The sequence below is a fragment of the Ambystoma mexicanum genome, chromosome 10, assembly GCF_040938575.1.
Source record: "Ambystoma mexicanum isolate Mex_15411 chromosome 10, UKY_AmexF1_1, whole genome shotgun sequence".
NCBI lineage: Eukaryota > Metazoa > Chordata > Amphibia > Caudata > Ambystomatidae > Ambystoma > Ambystoma mexicanum.
In genome coordinates, this window is record NC_090932.1 from 969,108,310 (window position 1) to 969,126,862 (window position 18,553).

Here is an 18,553-nt window from a genome sequence, read left to right on the forward strand (position 1 = left end):
AACATGAGCTTCCTGCATGCTCCTCCTTCTGAGTGGGCCTTTCACTGAAGGTCTGCCCCTGTGACTGTCAATTGCATGAGGCATCGGATTGGCTAGCTTCCCTGATTAAACCTGGGTGTGCTTTGGGTTTAGGGGGTGGCACTAAGTGTGTAAATGTAATGACCACCATTTTGGAGGCTTTTTTACTTTCCAGTGGACAATGTACCATTGGCAACAACACTTGGTATGTTTGTTTCTCTCCGTTTAGTAAATGATCTATGAGCTTGGGAAAACTGCAACATTGTATTTTTCAGCTGAGGGACAGTACTTCTGACTTCAATTTTGCTTAGAAAAAAATCTGTGATCAGCCATCTGTAGGCTTGAAGCATTATATTGTTGGGACTGTCTGATTCATCATCTATTATTTATAATTTGTGAAATGACCTACCTGATGTTCCAGACAAAGTATTAAGAGTGTTACAGTATATGCTTGCAGTGCCTGGTGAAGGCCAATGGTCACCATTAATGGAACCAGCACCTTATCCTTCACTGAAGCTGGAGTTCTGATTAGAAAGGGCTGCAGTCTCTCATTTGGGAAGGGATTGCCTTATTACCCTGTATTGATTCCCTGTGCTACTAGACAATATGACCTGAGAATGGGGGGGGCATTACTGGTCGGGCAATGCCCTCTTGTCCATAGTTAGAAGCCTGAGCAAAGTGAGGGCTTAACAGAGTCCTGGGAGCATTACCCGACTGGTAATGCCCCACCTCTAGGGTCATATTGCCATTGGTACCCCAGCACGTTGTACTGGGGTATTAATAGCAGTTTTTCTCGAGTTAAGAAACAGCGCTGCAGCCGTTTCTCGACTCTAGAAAAAAAAAAAGAAAATGGGCGCCACAGGACCGGGGAAAAGGGACTACATGTAGTCCCTTCTCCCTTTCAATGGCAGCCACTCTGGGATGCCGCAGCGGAAAAGCAGAGGCTTCAGAGACTTGTTGGGATGTAAGGCCCAAGCGAGGGCCAATGAGCTTGCTTGTAACAAGCTCATTGACCTTTGCTGGGTACTAATTAGGGATACACTCTTTAGTGCAGCTCGGCCTTGATGAGCCAATGGTGTCAGGATGGACTGGATTTTTGGGACTGGCCTTGTCTGAGAAAGTAGTCGTCACATGTTGGCCGGTGCAGAATTAACGTGCTGGTATTCATATATACCGGCATGTTTCCGCACCTGCCAACAACAAGTTGGCTGGTGGGGTGGAGGAATTGCCTGCAGCTACAAGCTGGAGGTCATTCCAAAACCCTACCGGCAACAATCGCCAGTATTAAAGGTGCTGGTAATACTGGCATAGATGTAAGGAGGCCCAGTGTGACTGGCCCTTCCCAAGTAAAGGGGACCACAGAGGTTTGACTAGGGGATTTCCCTGTACCTTGCGTTCCATCATCTATTTTTTCAGGGAGGTATTTCCTGAATCAGCCCGCCCATGCTCATGGAGGCAGGCAGGGAACGTTGACATATATCTCCCATTCTTTCCACCTTTACTCCCTCTATTATGGGAGCAGGTCTACTAGATGAAAAACTGAGAAACCTTGCTGAAAGGAAACTTAAGCCTCACCTGTCTTAGTGTTTCCCGTAATCACCAGATCAACATTTCCTCCTGGTTGGGTGAGGTATTTCCTAGGTCCCTCAAGTAATGTGCATCTTGGTAAGTTGATTCCTTCCATGTTTCAACTGACCAGCCTACACACCTGTCATTTATATTGTAATCAGAAGAGATTATACCCGTTTGCTGTTCTGTGGGAAGGCAGCTTAGGTGACTGTGTTCCTTTTTATCCTTGTTGTTAATTTTTAAATATTTGACTAGATTGATGTTGCTTCCATGTTTACTGATCCCTGTCTAGTTTAAAGGTAGACCAGTCCTCCTGTAATTTCCCCCTTGCAGGCTTCTGCAACATCAGAGGAATGCTTCTGGGACATTAGAGGAAGGTCTTCTTCAGTCTACTCTCTTTCTGGTTAATTTACTCAGCATATGTTTTTCGGTGCTTCAGGTGAGTCACATTGCCATCTGTTGAGGTTTTCGTCAGAATAACCCTTTCAGATCTTTCTGGGTTTTCAGGTAAGAATGATGGCCTTCACAGGTCACCGACTGAGCTAGTAACTTAGCCTCAGCTGTTCCCGGTAAGATACTTTGGTGGTATCAGAGTCCCCGTGTTCTTACAACCAAAGGCCTCTGTTCTGTAAAAACCTTGCTAGGATGGACAGTGGGTTAGTGGCTTTTCCTGGGGTAGGCTATTGTGAGCTTGTAAGGCTGTAACTCCCCATTTTGTAAAGACTCCATAGGACTCTATGGGGCATGCTGGGTGCTATTACCACAGCACAATTTGCCCTACGGTAATAGCACAACAAATGGGTGGAAACTCACCAGATTTACCTCCAGCTCAAAGCTGGGGGTAAAGCTGGGTGACTTTCCACCCAACTCGTAGTTGGGTGAAGCAGTAATGCAACAATATTAGTGACAGTAGCATTTTTGCCACTCCGCCCAACTTATAATGAGGCCTCATGGTGTCTTACCTTCCCTATCCAGTCACATCCTTTTCCCCAAACCATCTCACATTGTATACATTTCCTTGTACATCCCACGTTCTCCAAGTTTTTCTGTGTTTGTCCTGTCACCTATTAACACCTGGTTCACTGTCCATTAGCCAAGAATTTTGATTGTAAGGCACACACTTGTGGAAATGCTTTGGTTTCCAATGTATTCCTTCCTCCCACGGATGAGCATTTATGATATCCCTATCCCAACACAGCTGTTCTTCAAAAACGTTTCTGCCATCAGGAGGTGCTCTGCTTCAGCTTCGCCCGATGCCTCTACATATTGGACATGACTTTGGGTCCAGTATATATTAAGGCTCTGCGCCCCATGACCTTGGTTCCTTCTTTCCATGCACTTGCTTTGCTATTAGGGAACACACAGCGCAGAAGGCCATTCTGAGGACAGGCCGGCTATGCTCAGAGAACGAAAAGGACAAGAAGAAGCAGCATCAAAAGAGGTCCCGCTCTGCAGGTGAGCCCTTGCGCAGCACTCTTCTTCCTCCTCGAAAAAGAGGAGCCACTGCTCCAAGGAGTCTTTGCAACGGCCGGCTTAGGTACCTTTTCCAACCCAATCCTCCACCCCGGAGGAATAGTAAATCTTTCACGTCAAGATGATTGACATCTTTGCCAAGGCACCAGCAGCTTGAGCCTTGGTGCCTTCAGCTTAGAATAGGACGAAATTAGAGTGATTAATTTACCGACCCCACCAAAAGACCTAAAACACATACCACGAAAGGTTCGAACTCCCAAAAGTTCAAACTTTTCATGATATGTCTTTAGATCTTTTGGTGGGGTCGGTCTAAAAAAAAATTAAAAAGAAAACGCTGCAGGGGTGTCCCCCCGCAACACCCCACCCACTATACTATACAGTGTAGTGAGCGGGGTGTTGCAGGGGACACCCCTGCAGTTCACCCAACTGAAAAAAAATAAAAATGCCGGGGGCTGCGGGGGTGTCCACTGCAACACCCCGCTCACTACACTGTACAGCAAAGTGAGCAGCGGTTGCGGGGGACACCCCCGCAGCACACCGGACAGAAAAAGAAAGAAAAAAATGGGGCTGCAGGGTTGTCCCCCACAACACCTCGCTCACTATTTTACACAGTATAGTGAGCAGGGGTTGCAGGGGAAACTCCTGCAGCTGCACGAAAAAAAAATAAAACTAAAAATAAAATCGAAAAAGGACCCTGCAGCACCAGTTCCCAATCACTGATGTAAAAGAGAACTGGCGCTGCAAGGACACAGCGCATCGGAAGGAAATGTAAGTAGAGAGGTGGGGGATGTTGGGGGTTGTGATTGGAGGTGTGTTGTGGGTGTATGTTAGTATGGTTTTGGTGTCGATTTGCAATGGATGTTCACATTGGAAATGTACAAACATTTTGTATTGCATACATTTCCCATGCAAAGATTTCTGTTGAACGTAATTTACCCGCAGACAAATCACGCAGATCCTTCAGCTCAGGCGACAGCGTCAACGGATTTTGCTGTATTGCTGACAGGTCCCACTCTGTCTGTTGCGATTGACGGGGTAGCCGCTTTGGAACACTCCACCGCATCTATGGTCTCGGGCCTGGATCCTAAGGCATCTGAGGATCCTCGACACTGTGACAGAACCCGCCTTTGAGCATCACGGTTCGGCACCGGTTTCGATTTAGTCTGTTGTGCGTGCTGTTGACATTGGTTCTTCTCGGGGAGTCTGCTCTGCTCCCTTTCAACCCCTACATGTCCAAAATGTATGACCTCTGTGGTGAGTAAGGTGACTAGGTACCCCTTTGGGTAAGAACCCCTAGTGTCTAGGAAGGTGAGAGATTTCCCTGAGGAGTTCTCAGAGGAAGGTGAGGATGTGCTGGGGTTGGCCTAGGACATAGAAGTTTCCAGTGGCGTTGATAATTCCCCTGAGATGGACAGTCCGCCGGCTCCCACCCATGGTAAGTCTCAGGCTCCCTTTCAGCGTTTGAGTGGCCGATAATGTGTGGCTTTCTGCTCCATCCAGCACAAAGGCTGAGGATGAACTTCACAATATTGTGGAGGATACCCCCAACAAGGGCACTCCTTCCTTTCAGTGTGGCAGTGGAGGCCCCTGTGCTGCAGGTGGTGGAGAAACCTGCTTCTGCTCCTCCAGTAGACAGAGCGCTGGTGAAGAAGCACTGTCCTGCCACATCGGATCCAGTGTTTCTACCCTCTCATGCCTCAGCAGAGTGTTTGGTGGTTCTGGCTACAATGGTTAGCCAAAAGACATCCATCTTCCCTTCCACCTGACAGGTAAAGTAAGAGACTTGACGCCTCGGATAAAAATGTATTTGTGCTGGGCAGTATTGCGCTATGAATGCCTCTTGCACCATATTGAAGTTCTCCTTCAGCCTTTGGTCTGCTGTGGCCAATGCAGCTGAACAACATCCCTGAAAAGGAAATGAGGGACAGCTTTCTGTCCTTGTTTACTGATGGCAATGATGCTTCTTGCCAGATGTTGCAATCAGGACTGAACACTGCGGATTGTGTGGGCAGTTCCATTGCCGCGAGTACAGTGATCAGATGTCATTCATGGTTAAGGACATCAGGATTGCGACCAATGTCAAGGTCGCTCTGTTGGACATGCCTTTTGATGGCCAGCATCTTTTTGGAGCCAAGGCTGATGACGCCCTCCAAAAGGTTTGGTAGTCTAATGTGACAGCTAAGTCCTTGAGGCTAGCCATACAACAACCCTCTGCGCCGTCATTTAGGGGTAGGGACGACTTGATTTTGTTACCTAGTAAGACCAAAGGAGATTTTCGTACTTGTATACAATGTGTACCGGGTCGTTCCACAGATAACTTGCAGATTAAGTATGGGTGGTGTGAGGACTTTACAGAGCAGAAGAAAACACTTCAGATAGCTGGTGGCGATGAAGCAGTGGGGCTATTTTGTTCTCGTGACAATGACAAAGGCAAATCTGCCATCAGTGTTTTGTTGCAAACGGACCACTGTGCCCACTGTCCCTAGTTTGAACCCAGGGCCACATGGTACTTATTCACAGAGAGGTACTAAGTGTTTCTTAGGATTTGCAGCCTTTTCTGCCATAGTGACACAAATAGATCTAGACTACTGGAATTGTTTCATGGTATCGCCACACTGCGCCATATAAGCAATGACCTGCAAATTGTTGACATCTGCAAAGATGCAAAATATGCTACATCACATAAACACTTCAAGGCTGAAAACACCATTGATTATATCCTCCAACATTGTATCTCACTATTAAAGATGGGCTATGATTGATCTGTAATAGAGGTAGAGGTGGGCAGGAACACTCTTGGTCAAACCTTCCCTAAACCCCTTTTTACACTAGGACATTAGAGCATGAACATCCTTCTGTCCCTGGAAATGCGGCTCTCCCGCTAGGTGGTGACTTGAACCCTTGTAAAAATTCTGGAAATGGAAGGGATGTTTGGTAGGTTGATTCTAGTATTTCCACTCTGATGTCCATGCTGGGCCTATTTCTAGTCTTGCATGGTTGAGGGAGAAACAAAATCACGGACCAAAGTGATGCTGCGTAGGGGTGTCAATGGGAGTTGCTAGCCAACTTCATAGAGCAGCGAAGACTGGCTAGCTGCTAGTCCTCCCTTTCTGTTGCTATCTGGGAACACGCAGGGACTTGGCACACCTCACCTATAACTGTTGATGGTGGAGCACTATATCGACATTGGCCAACCAAGGCCTAAGGGGCAGGTTCAAAGGCAGCTTGCATTTTGGTGTAAAAAATATCATATAACTTGTGGAACTGTCATGTATTTCTAATGATGTCCTGATGGGTAGAATTACGTTATCTGGAGAGACTAAGTCCTGGGGTGCGAGTGAAGAGCGTATTGTCATTAATAACTATGACCCTCCCTATAGCGCGCAGCACTGTGAAATACTTAATGAGATGGACGTTATCGTTAACAAAACTGGAAGTCATGTCACTTTCATGTGGGTGGCAACATCAATTCTAGGATTCCGTGAGATGCGTTACGAAGATGGCATGACCCTGAGACTTGCCCTGCCTCTTCCCCCAGTAGCAGACTAGATGTCTGTGGAATGGGAATTGGATGGGCTGGATTACTCTATTCATTTTGGTTCTGTATGGTTAATGGTGACCATCCCTCAGATAGCCCTCTGCAGTTCACTAGGACAAGCAACAACTGCGCTAGCCTAATAGATTACGTTTTCATCTCCCAGACTCCAACTCTGATCAATGACTTGTGTGTGTTTCATAGACATGACAGCGATCATCATCCTGTTATCGTTAACTTGGCCCTGAAAGGACACTATGATGACCAGGAAACTTGGGGGACTAGAACTCCTAAGATTTTCTCTTGAGAGCACTCACATTCTTTTGAATCGGCTTGCTTGGGTATCAGGCAGTATGAGGTGTGTTGAGAGCAAAAAAGCCAGTATTACTACTGAGGCTGGTGGCTTCACTAGTAAATGGATGGGTTTGAAATCACTCCATCGTCATACTTATGATACACCCATAAAGGGGAGGAAAAGGTCACCATGTAGAGCTATCCGTAACTTGGTCGTCAACTACAGCCTGTACAAAATGCCCTTCTAGCAGAACATCTTAAGGTTAAGTATCAGATTTGGCTAAAGAAGCATTGGTTTCACGTGGAATGCGCCAAGTGTCGTTATCTGGTTTACTGCTTGTCCTCTAATAATCATAAACAGTTTTGGAAAATCCTCAATGGCAACGAGGCACATGGTAGAGATATGTGTGGGGACACTGAAAAGGACTGGATTTATTTTATCCAACAATCATTGGGTGTCTTTAGTGTCCAGAATATCAATATGGACCTAATATCCCCGTCATGCACCTTTACCAAAGGACCCTCTGACATTGCCAAATGTATTGCTACTAGTAAATCCTTAAGAGCTCCTGGCCCTCACGGTTTATGTAACCAACTCATTAAGGCCAATATCAACACCTGGGCTGGGTTGCTCTACTGGTTGTTCTGATGGATCAGCACCACTGAGTCCTTCCCGTCTTCCTGAAAGGATAGCATAATCATGCCTGTGTACAAAAAAGACTGTCGCACTGATCCTCAGAACTACCGGCTTTCGGCCATGTTAGACATCCCCGCCAAATCTTTTGAGAGGGTTCTATTAGATGAACTAAACCATAGGATAAAGGATAGCAACATCTTCCCATTTAACCAGGCAGGCTTTAGGAAAGGCATTCACACTACAATCAATGGCCTTGCCCTATTCACAACTGTGCAGCAGGCTTGGATGATTCGTAACCATCCAGTATTCGTGGCTTTCATAGACTTCAGCCCAGCCTTCGACACGGTTATTAGGCACAGGCTGTGGGCGAAGCTGAGAAGTTGGAACATACAGTGGGATTGTTGAAAATGATCATTCAACTAAATGATAACACTAGAGTAAAAGTGTGTCCGGACCGCCTAGGAACGATAACCGGCTGGATTAGCGCATGCAAGGGCCTCAAGCAAGGATGTATCCTTGCCCCCACAATATTTAATCTATACTTGTCAGATCCTGGCTGTGCCATTGTAAACTCCATCTCCCTTCTGTCCAAACTTGTTGCCATCCCCTGAAGTGGTTGACATATGCCGATCATCTAGCATTGCTAGATCTTACTCCTGGTGGCCTACAGGACTCTTTAGATCATCTGAATGCCTATTTATACCTTTAGTCACTTAAAATCAACATCACCAAGAAAAAAATAAGTCTTCTCCCTAAAATGTAAAATGACGAAGTCATGGAAATGGATGCTGCACTCGAAATCCATTGAAATAGTGCATTTGTATAAATACTTGGGAATTTCCCTTAATACTAAACTAAATGGTGTCGCACAACTCGAACAGGTGCATCCAAAAACTGCTCAAGTAGTGGGTGCTATTTGCTCCTTTGCCTTTAGGGAGGTGGTTATTCAGTCAGTATTATTGTTAGACTGCATTCTGTAAGATTATGGCAATAATTCTCTACGGGGTGGAGATCTGGGGGCTCAGGAGATTCTCTGCTCTAGTTAAAGTAGAGCACTCCATCTTGAGGAAACTCCTGAGATTGGCTTGTTATTCATCGGCGCAGGCTATTTACTTGGAGTTTAATCTCCAGTCCATCCTAGCAAAGGTTAACTTGAGTTGCTTGTTATGTTCTAGAAATTGGCAAATGCTCCCCATGGCTCTTGAACTAGGCTGTTATATGATAACTTAATCTCCAGGAAAAGCCTAATGCCTAGTAGCCATCTTGCCCAAATCCAGTCCATTCTGTAATCTTGGATGTTGCATTCCTCTGGAATCCTCTGCTCGTCCCACTTGCTTACTTTAGTACTGTAAAGGAAGGTCTTCACGTCTCCCATGGTAGATTATTTATTTTATTTATTTATTTATATAGCGCCGACCGCCCACAGGCATCGGGGCGCTTACATGTAGACATGTACATAGTTCAAGATAGAGCCAGAATGAGGCGACGGGACAAGGACATACAAAACCAATTAACTGATTCATTGGGGCTTAGGCGGGAGGTTACTTGAAAAGCTCTGTTTTAAGTTTTTTTGCAGAAGACCAAAAGATTGGACTCCAATCTAAGGTGTTTCGGCAATTTGTTCCAATTAGAGTCCGCTCGGTTAGGGAAGGCTCTGCCCATGCCGAGTTCTTTCTTGTGTTTCAGGGGCGTTATGAGCCCATTTGCTTCTGTTCTTAATGCCCTGGGCAGGTGGTAAAGAGTGAGTTTGGACTTCAAATAGGCTGGTGCCTTGCCATATAGGCACTTGTGAGTTAGGCACATAGACTTAAATTTTATGCGTTCCTCTATTCCCAGCCAAGGAAGGTCCCGTCTAGCCTCACTGATGTGTTCACTTCTTGCTTTCTTTTTGACCATTCTGATCGTGTTATTTTGGACCAGTTGGAATTTTTGGATGCTTTGCTTACTAGCTCCTACCAGGAGGGCCTTACCATAGTCCAGACATGACATGACCGTCGCTCTTGCTATTGTGGCGCAGTTTTTCTCACTCAATAGTGGTCTAATGGCTCTAAGTAGCCGGATGTTATAGTTGCAGTTTTTACTAACATACGTAGCCTGAGCATCGGAGTTGAGGGATGGTTCCAACGTCATGTCTAATGTTTTAACCCTATCTGTCACTGGAATAAGGGTTTCTTTCATTTGCAAGACCTAATATTCTGCGCAGAGTTTGGCACGAGCCTGGATGGAGCCAAATACCATTAATTTGGTTTTATTATTTATTAAATCGGTAGAGAACAATTGTTTGTAGATGGTGCCTCTAAAACGTCCTCTGCATTGTTCCTTGCATACTTTAACGAACGTGATGGGTACCAGGTTATATTAGTAACTTTTTGTGTAATTTCTGCATTTGGGACTACCTGAAAGTGAAATTCAACTTTGTCCGGAATCTGGAAATTATGGGGTCATGGTTTATGATTCACAGAAAGGAGAGACTGCGTCGGCTGTGTGGAGAGGAGTACATAGAGTCTACGAAACATCTTCTGATGGACTGTTCCACCTTAAACAGGCCAAGCCACACTTCTCTGAGGGCAGCTAACATAGGAACATTTACTTCAGAGAGCCTATGGGCTGATTTTATGAGAGGTAGTAATGAGACCTGCATATATCATCTGATGACATTTTGGAAGCAGATCTCTTTCATTCTTAACACCATTGCTTGATGCTAGGTCTCCTTTTTGTTATGCCCATTGCTATGGTAGTTGCAGGATTTTATTGTATTGTATCTGTGTGCGATCTGGACCAGCATAGTTATTTATTTTTTTTATTCCCATTTGCATGTTTTGTGATTCTATTGATCTAGGAATGTCCAGCACTGTATTCAAAGCTGACTTTGTTAACTGTATAATACAATTAAAAAATGTTGTTTTTTTTTTTTTAATGCACAGGAAGTACCAGAGATTTGTGATCGGCCAATATCACTAGCAGTTCAACGTCTTTACATTCAATCTTTCTTCAGCTCCTAGGGTTTTCACCAAGCTGCTAGCAGTGGTGGAAGCTCGTCTCAGGAGGTAGGGCATTCATGTCTTTCCCTATCTGGATGACTAGCTTGTCCGAGCTTGCTCTGCAGATCTAGTGCCAGAGCCTCTACTCCGCACATGCACCCTATTGCACGGCCTGAGGTTTCACCATCCTAGTCCCTCTGATTCATCATATTGATCAGTCTTGGACACTTGCCTGAGCAGGGCATTCCCACCCGAGGACCAAGTGGTGAACATCTTTCGAATGGTCAATGTCCTGCAAACCAAGGAACAAGTCCTGGTGTCGCCCCCTTTCTGCACCCTCTGGGCCTCATGGCCTCCTTCATCCTAGAGGTGCTGCAGATGGGGTTGCGCATAAGATCACTTCAGGGGCTTCTCCATTGCCAATGGAAGCAGTTTCAAGTGCTCATCTCAGACCTTTTGCAGGTCTCGGACTGGGTGGCCTGGGAATCTGATATGGTGGGCCATTCCAGACAACTTGCTGCTAAGAGCATTGTTTAATCAACCTTGGCACCAGTTGACAATGGTCACGGATGCATCTCTGACTGGTGGGTGTGTTCAAATGTCAGACCTGACTGTGAGCAGACATTGGTCTTCCGCAGTATCTCGGAACACACCATCTTGCCAGAGCAGATGGCGATCAGGCTGGCCCTGGTCGCTTTCCTCCCCTCTGTAAGACGCAAGACTTTGCTGATCCTGACTGACAAGACAGTGGCTATTCACTACCTCAACAAACAAGGTGGTGTGGCGTCCTTGCCTCTATGCAGAGAAGCTATGCAACTGTGGTTCTGGGCTCTGGAGAATGCTATCTCTGACAGCAACTCACCTGACCAGAAAAGAGAATGTCACAGCGGATGCCTTGCACAAACAGACTTCAGCCTCCCATGAATGGGAGCTCTGCCAGGAATCTTTTGAGATGTTCTTTTTTTGGGGAACTCCTCAAGTGGGCCCCTTTGCTTCCAGTGTGAACAGGAAGTGCAAGTTCTGATCCAGGCAGTCTGCTCTGTGGGATGCACTGATTGTCAAGTGGAAGTTCGGGATATCCAAAGTTGCTGGATATGTCCATGTACCCGCCATGGTGCCTTCCGACGATAGCTGACTAACTCTCCCAATTGGAGAGGCGGGTCCTCCACTGAACCTTGGCAGCTTGTACCTTCTTTCTTGGCTACTGAGAAAGTGAGATACAAGAAGTGGGACTTGTCGGACTATGTCCTTGATGTGCTCCTTTTAGCTAAGCGGAATGCTACATTCATATCCATTTATGCCTGCAGGTGGTGTACATTTTCGATTTGGTGCCTGAAGGTGGATCTGGATCCTTTATCCTGCCCACTATCCCCTGTTTTGGATTTTCTGCTATCCTTGGCCCAAACGGGCCTACAGATTGGTACTCTTAACGGATACCTCATTGGCATTTTAGTATTCGAGGTCCCTGGAAAAGGGCTTGTTCTTCACAATCCCTACAGTTAGGCAGTTTCTGCAGGGCTTGTGTAACCAGTTTCCTCCCCGCCAGTTTGTTTCCAGCATGGGATTTCTATTTGATGTTGGCATTCCTTATCAGCGCCTTATGAGCCCCTTCATTCCTGTTCTGTAAGGTTGCTCAGACTTGAGATTAATTTCCTGGTTGCCATCAATTCCCTAAAATGGCTGAGTGAGCTCCAGGCATTGTCTGTTTTACCTCCCTATTTGTTTTTTTTTCCAAAGAGAAACTAACTTTGAGTGTGAGACACTTCTGCCGAAAGTGTTCTTGGATTTCCATCACTCTCTCAAAAGATCCATCTTTCTATTTTTTTTCTCACCCCTCCAAGGCAGAGGAACAATTCTATTGGCTGGACCCAGTAGGGACCTTTAAGTTCTATGGGCCTCATTACACGGTAGGCGGTGGACCAAGGTGCTATTTGCACCTTGGTCCATGCCGGTAAAATACCGGCACTGCCTTGGAGGAAAGGGGAATTACTGCCCTATTCCAAGGTTGGCGGGGCGATAATTCCCCCTTCCCCCATTGCCCTTCCCCATTCCCATTCTTTCCCCATAGGGCATAATGGGAATGGGGAAGGTGCTAATTACGGTACCGCAAATTGCGGTACCGTAATTAGCACCATGGTCCCTTTGCGGGTTGGTTTTTAACCGCCTGCTCAAAAGCAGGCGTTAATGTACCAACCCGCAAAGGGACCTCATAATCAGGCGGTAAGGGTTAACGGTCACCGGTACCATTACCGGTGACCGTTAACCCTTACCGCCTTCCGTGTAATCAGGCCCTATGTCTCTCAGACGAGAGAGGCTAGAAAAGATCACCAGGTTTTCGTGGGTTACGCTGGTGCCCGCGCTGGAAGGGCTGTGGCCAACGAGACCATGTCAAGTTGGATCATTTGCTGCATCTCGGAAAGCTATGATCTGGGTGGGAAAGATGTGCCTGAGTGTCTTGTGCTCATCTACCAGAGGAGTGGCTGCCACCTCTGCCCTGCAGAAGGGAATCCATGTGCTGGGCATGTGCCATGGTGCGACATGGGCTTGTCTGCCAGTTTTGCTAAGCATTACTGCTTGGATTCCCTTACGGTCCAGGATGCCCATTTTAGTAGGGCAGTCCTCCAGATTTTCGCGGCATAGGTGGTGTCCTTACTTTTCCCTCCTCCAGATTTACGTATTTCTTTGGGGGTCCATCACGGATGAGGGTCCATGGAAGGAAGGAATCCATTAAAAGAAGAAATTTACCTTTCAGTAATTTTCTTTCTAAATTATGTTCCTCCCACAGATTCCTCATTGCCCTCCCTACCTGCCCTTTGTGGTGGATAGCTAGTACACCATCGGTTCTACGATACCTCAGCTTCAGAGTTGTAGGGGAAAAGGGTGGAACTCAGGTCACGAGATGCAGCGCCTTAATATATGTTGGCCCTGAGGTCATGACTGGCACGTAGAGGCATCGAGTGAAACTGTGCAGCGCCCCCTTGTGGCGCAAAAGTGTCCAAAGAACAGCTGCACTGGGATAGGGCTATCAGAGATGGGAAATCTGTCAGAGGAACATCCACCAGAAGGAACGTTCCTGGGAGGTAAGTAATTTTGTTCTACTGTATAGATATCTGAAAGCATCTCTTGTCAAACTATCATTCCTTAATAAATACAATAAATCCACACATTATGCATATACACTTGTATAACATGACAATAACTACCAACATGCTGAATATGTGCCGGAAGATGAAAAGAAAATATTGATTAATTTGCTCCTGACTATATATTTTCTTTATCTCCCAGGTATTTTTTGCATCGGTTCGATCCGGCGGAAGTAGTCAGGTTTTCTTCATGACCCTTAACAGAAATTCTATGATGAACTGGTAACAGCACGCTACTTAGCACTTTTCGTTGAGGCATAATTTCTAAATTAAAGACATTATAACTCGCGGACACAAACTCAAGAAGCAGATTTCTACAAACTTGTGAAACACACTGCTCTTTTGAAATTGAACGCAGTACGTTTTATTCAGTGTTGCACTTTGTTACGAAGACATGTGCTCGAGATTGCGGCCAGAAGAAGCCCTGTCTGCGTCGAAACTCGGAATACGACCATTCAAGGCATCTGAATGAAGCTGTGTTATAGTGGCTTGTGGAGTTTTACCTTTTCTTTGTCTCTTACTTTGTAAGAATGGGGAAGGAAATAGTGTTTAAAAATGAACCAGTCGTTGATTCTGTCTACCTGATATAGCATTAAATATAAGGTGTAAAATTACCAATTGAAAATGGTGAGACAGCACAATAAATGTACCTTTTATCTCTGAGCTGAAGGCCATAACTGTATAGCTGGGTAATTTTAACATTTTTAGCCTTCACCGACCTAAATGTTGCCTTTTACCAGCAACTGCTTAAGTAATTTTTTTAAAAAAAACATCTTAATAGTTTCCTCTACTTTTTGGAAACTGATTTTAAATGGCTAAACTACTAGCCTTGGACAAAAGAAAATCAAATGCCATTTTAGTCACTGTCATTCCATACGCTATATGGATATTAACATATTGGTGTCTGTTGGTATTGATGGAATGGATAGCACCATCATTTTTAGAGCTATTCTTAAAGATGTAGGCTGTCATTTACATATTGCCCCTCCCCCACCCCCCACTGCAATATTATGCAACAGGTCAGGTCAAAATAAAGGGGTGAAATGTATGTAAATTTAAAACCATTATGTGGATAGGTGACACTGAAAGCACAGAGCCAGGTATACTATATGGCTAACTATCTTCCATCCCGAGTGTGGCGTGAATATATTCGGCGTGCAAGACAATGTCATGGCGGACATGGCAATACATTGTGATAACTTCCAACGTTTGATATCTCAGGGCCAGAATGGTGCCTGCCTTGCACGTCTTGTGTTCAGAGCCACACAGTCGGGATTGCTATGGTGCTGTAGAGCCTGGCTGAGAATGCGTGGGGACAGGGAATTGCACGTTGTGATGTTTGCGATAAAGTTTTGAAAGATTTCACAACAGTGTCTCTGCAGAAGCAACAAATCAACGGGTGGCCTTCCGAAACAGTAACGACACGTCGGAACTTCTAAAAAACCCTGTCCTACAGAAAGATGTAAAGGTTTGGTGTTGCTTGTGCCTTCTCCAAGTGAAGAGTTGAAAGTTAAGCAGGAGTACATCATCCTCCATATATTTACTTACTAATGCGTTCATTCACTTGGGAACTCAACATTTTAGAGAATTTATTTTGACCAAGAGAGGAACAACAATTATAGACATCCAGAATTACCCATACATACAGTGAACAACCACATCTGTGCAGAGTTGTGTATGTATTTAGTTCAGGTTGAAGTGTGTCCTTAGAAACGTTTTCCTCAAAATTGTTTTAATTTTTCTAGAGCTACAAGCATGGCTGCCTCTGGTAATAGGGTGTTGCATAAAAAACAAATCTTTGTTGCGCTTCCTGTTTTTTAACCTACCTCGTTTTTTTTATTGTTTGTTCATGTTCTGCCATCAAAGATGGCGATGTTACCTCTCCAGATATAGAACAAGCTATTATGGCAATTCAAATTGTATAGAAAATTATACATTTCTTTTTTTTTAAAAAAACAGCAGATAAATATGGGCAAATGTTTGTCTATTGAAATTATTTGCATAGAATTGGAATGATAAAATTACAAAATGTCAAGATTAGTAGCGGGAGGAAAGATCAGGGACATATTTGTCATAAGAATATCGACATTCAAAAAAATTCTAAATTTGTTTTCCTGTACCCATGAGATATTTCAATTAGCAATAACTTGTTGAAAATTCTATCAATTTGTTTTAATGTTAAAAGCTAATATAAATGCTCTTGTGCCGCAATGTGATTGCCATAATTTCTTTGTATTACTACTGTGATTATCTTTTTGCTAGAGGCTTCTTATGTTATGTTGCAAGGGAGTATGTAGATCTTTATTAAAGTAACAGGTTCTAAATACACAGCTTTAAATCATTTTCTATCGTGGGTTTTTGGGTACAGTCAAACAATAAAAGGGAATCATTGTGTTTAAACATAAGGTAGTTTGTGAATGTATTTTTTAAGACAAGGACCCTTCAGAAGAAATCACGTTAAGCAAATATTGCAGTCTTGTTTACAGTATGTACATGAACATAAAACAAAGCATTTCTGGTGCCAACAAAAATAAAACACAAAACCATAAATTTCAAATGTCTGCCTTTTTATATTTTTGTGAAGATGTATTGTGTTGATTTACACACTGTTCTAAGGTTTATTGGCATAACGTTTATTGGTAGATTTGTACAAATAAGTTAAAAAGTTTGTTTTGTTATGTTAATTGTGTGTATATCAAGGAACACTTGCACCATGCTGAGGGCAGGATGGTGCCAAAATACATACAACTCTGTCTACAGGAAAGAAGTGATGGTCTGCTAGGACGAATTGGACTAGATCGGAAAAAGTTATGTTTTGAGGTGCCTACTGATCAAGATGTGACCGCAGTAATTCAAAGACATTTTGGGATGCAGTTGAAAAGCTTGGAAGCTTGGCAGCTTGGAACACAAAGACTCTGCCACTAATCTCTTTATGAAGAACGCAATAGCGAGGGAAATTAGACAAGTATTTTTATTTTATTTTTGGGGAGCGGGGTTTATCTTGAAAACCAACTCGGGTGATTTTTATTGAATATTTTTGCAATAAATGTCAGACCATTGTTCTGGAAGGCATGGTGAGTAATGCATAAGCCACTGCATTCAATGTGGCAAGCCAATGGCAGCCAGTGTACCTTGCACAGAGCCAGACAACTATGCTCTCTGCAAGGACATTCAAGCAGCAATCTCTCTGCAGATTTTTGCATTTGCTGCAACTTTTGTAGGGCCTGATAGAAAAATAGAATTCCCCTAATCTAATCTGGGAGTAATGTATGCATTGATAATTGTAACCTGTTGAGGAAAATGAAAATAGTTAAAAATACCTTTCTTCAGTGAGCATGAATGACCGTATTAATATGGGCTATCATTGTGAGACCCTTATGCAGAAGGAGGCCTACCTTTCTGACTGCTGTTGATGGTGTGGGTTGGTAGCCTAAATCAGCCAGCCATAAATTCGGCTCTTAGCCTGGTGGCAGGGACCCGCAGAGCAAGACTTCAATCTTGGCTGCATTGAACTTCCACCTATTGCGATTCAGCCAGCGTTGTACCTCTGTAATGCCGCCTGCAACGTTTGAATCCAAGCTGTCCTTTGCTTAACCAGAGATTTTCTGCCAAACTTTTGTTTTCCATGCTAATACAAACAAAATAAAACAGGTTTTCATAACTAAGAATTCCCCTTTGCAGCACTACTCTGCATAAACTTTCAAAGTTCCAAGGGACTGTTTGTTAGTAGCTTATCCTGCCAAAAGAGCGGTCGCCAATCTGTGATATTCACAATTCCTCAGATTTTCCACTGTAACTCGTTGAATTGGAAAATTTGAAATCTAGCCAAATAGTTTGTCTTTTTCTACAAACACATAAATTAAATGATTGACAACAGGGACGATACCATGCGGGTGCAAATAAAGTGAGGCATCAGTATCGACTGAAAACCTTATCTACTTGAATTAAGTTTTGATCGGGATATCCCCTTTATTATTTGTGAATGTCAAGCTTCATCATTTGTGTACCACTGATTTATGGGTGTGATTTAAGCTTTGTTTTTCATTCAACATGCATTTCCGATCTCTGTGGCTTTTCATGCCACACCACAGGTAAAAAGACATTCATTCCAAATCAAAGTTGCTGACTAAAACTTCTAGTCTCATTGGGAGGTATAAGATGTTTTTATAGTGATCAGGAGGGAAATAGAGAATTGGGTTCTGCCTATAATGTGGGCAAAAAGTTCCTCTTCTGGGCACCCCTGACTGGTTCAGGTCAGAAAGGAAGAGGCCACATTCTTGATCATGCCAACCTAATGATGTGGTGCTTTCTCAGCATCAGCCTCTTCCCTCCCCACTTTCACCAGTAACCATGCCATTGCTGTTCAAGTCCTGGCATGAAGGTTGCTTTAAGAGATAGTTTATTGCTTGCTCCTACCTATAAGAGGTTTTCTTTTTTTCAAAAGCGGACACCAAAAATATATTTGTTTCCTCTTGGATGTCAGTAGAAGTGACACTGTCACGCCTCTCCCCGGATGGCACAAAGGCATTGATCACTTGCGGACAGTTTCCTTTTATGTAGAAAGCCTGATAATTATAGATGATTGAATCTGGATAATAGATCAAGCCCGTACTCGCTCCTGTTTGCTACGGAAAGTCAATATTCTTGTGGTTCATGCAATGGGTATTTAGGTCCTGTCCATTGCAATTACCTTACTTTCTTACATTGGTTTTCCAATTTCTTGAAGCCTTTGTAGCCTTTTTGAATTTTCAAATAAGAATTTACAGTTAATGGGTTTGTGGAATACCTTGTGGTGACGGTTAACTTGACTGGCCAAGCTAATCTTGAGAAAGTGATGGACCTCTTTAAAATTTATATGGGCTCATTCAAAGGAGGTTCGGGAGAATGAGTGGTCTTGTATGGT

The 18,553-nt window shown here is 44.1% G+C and overlaps 1 protein-coding gene across 12 annotated transcripts in view; it reads left to right on the top strand.

The window, feature by feature from the left end:
* Positions 1-16,207, top strand: part of TNIK (TRAF2 and NCK interacting kinase) — a 1,364,982-nt gene extending 1,348,775 nt beyond the window's left edge. For all 12 annotated transcript variants that reach the window (XM_069618746.1, XM_069618750.1, XM_069618745.1 and 9 more), the window contains one exon: positions 13,793-16,207. In XM_069618746.1, the coding sequence (XP_069474847.1) occupies positions 13,793-13,876 (84 nt within the window). In that variant the 3' untranslated portion in view covers positions 13,877-16,207. The remainder of the gene's footprint in view (positions 1-13,792) is intronic.
* Positions 16,208-18,553: the final 2,346 nt, after the last annotated feature.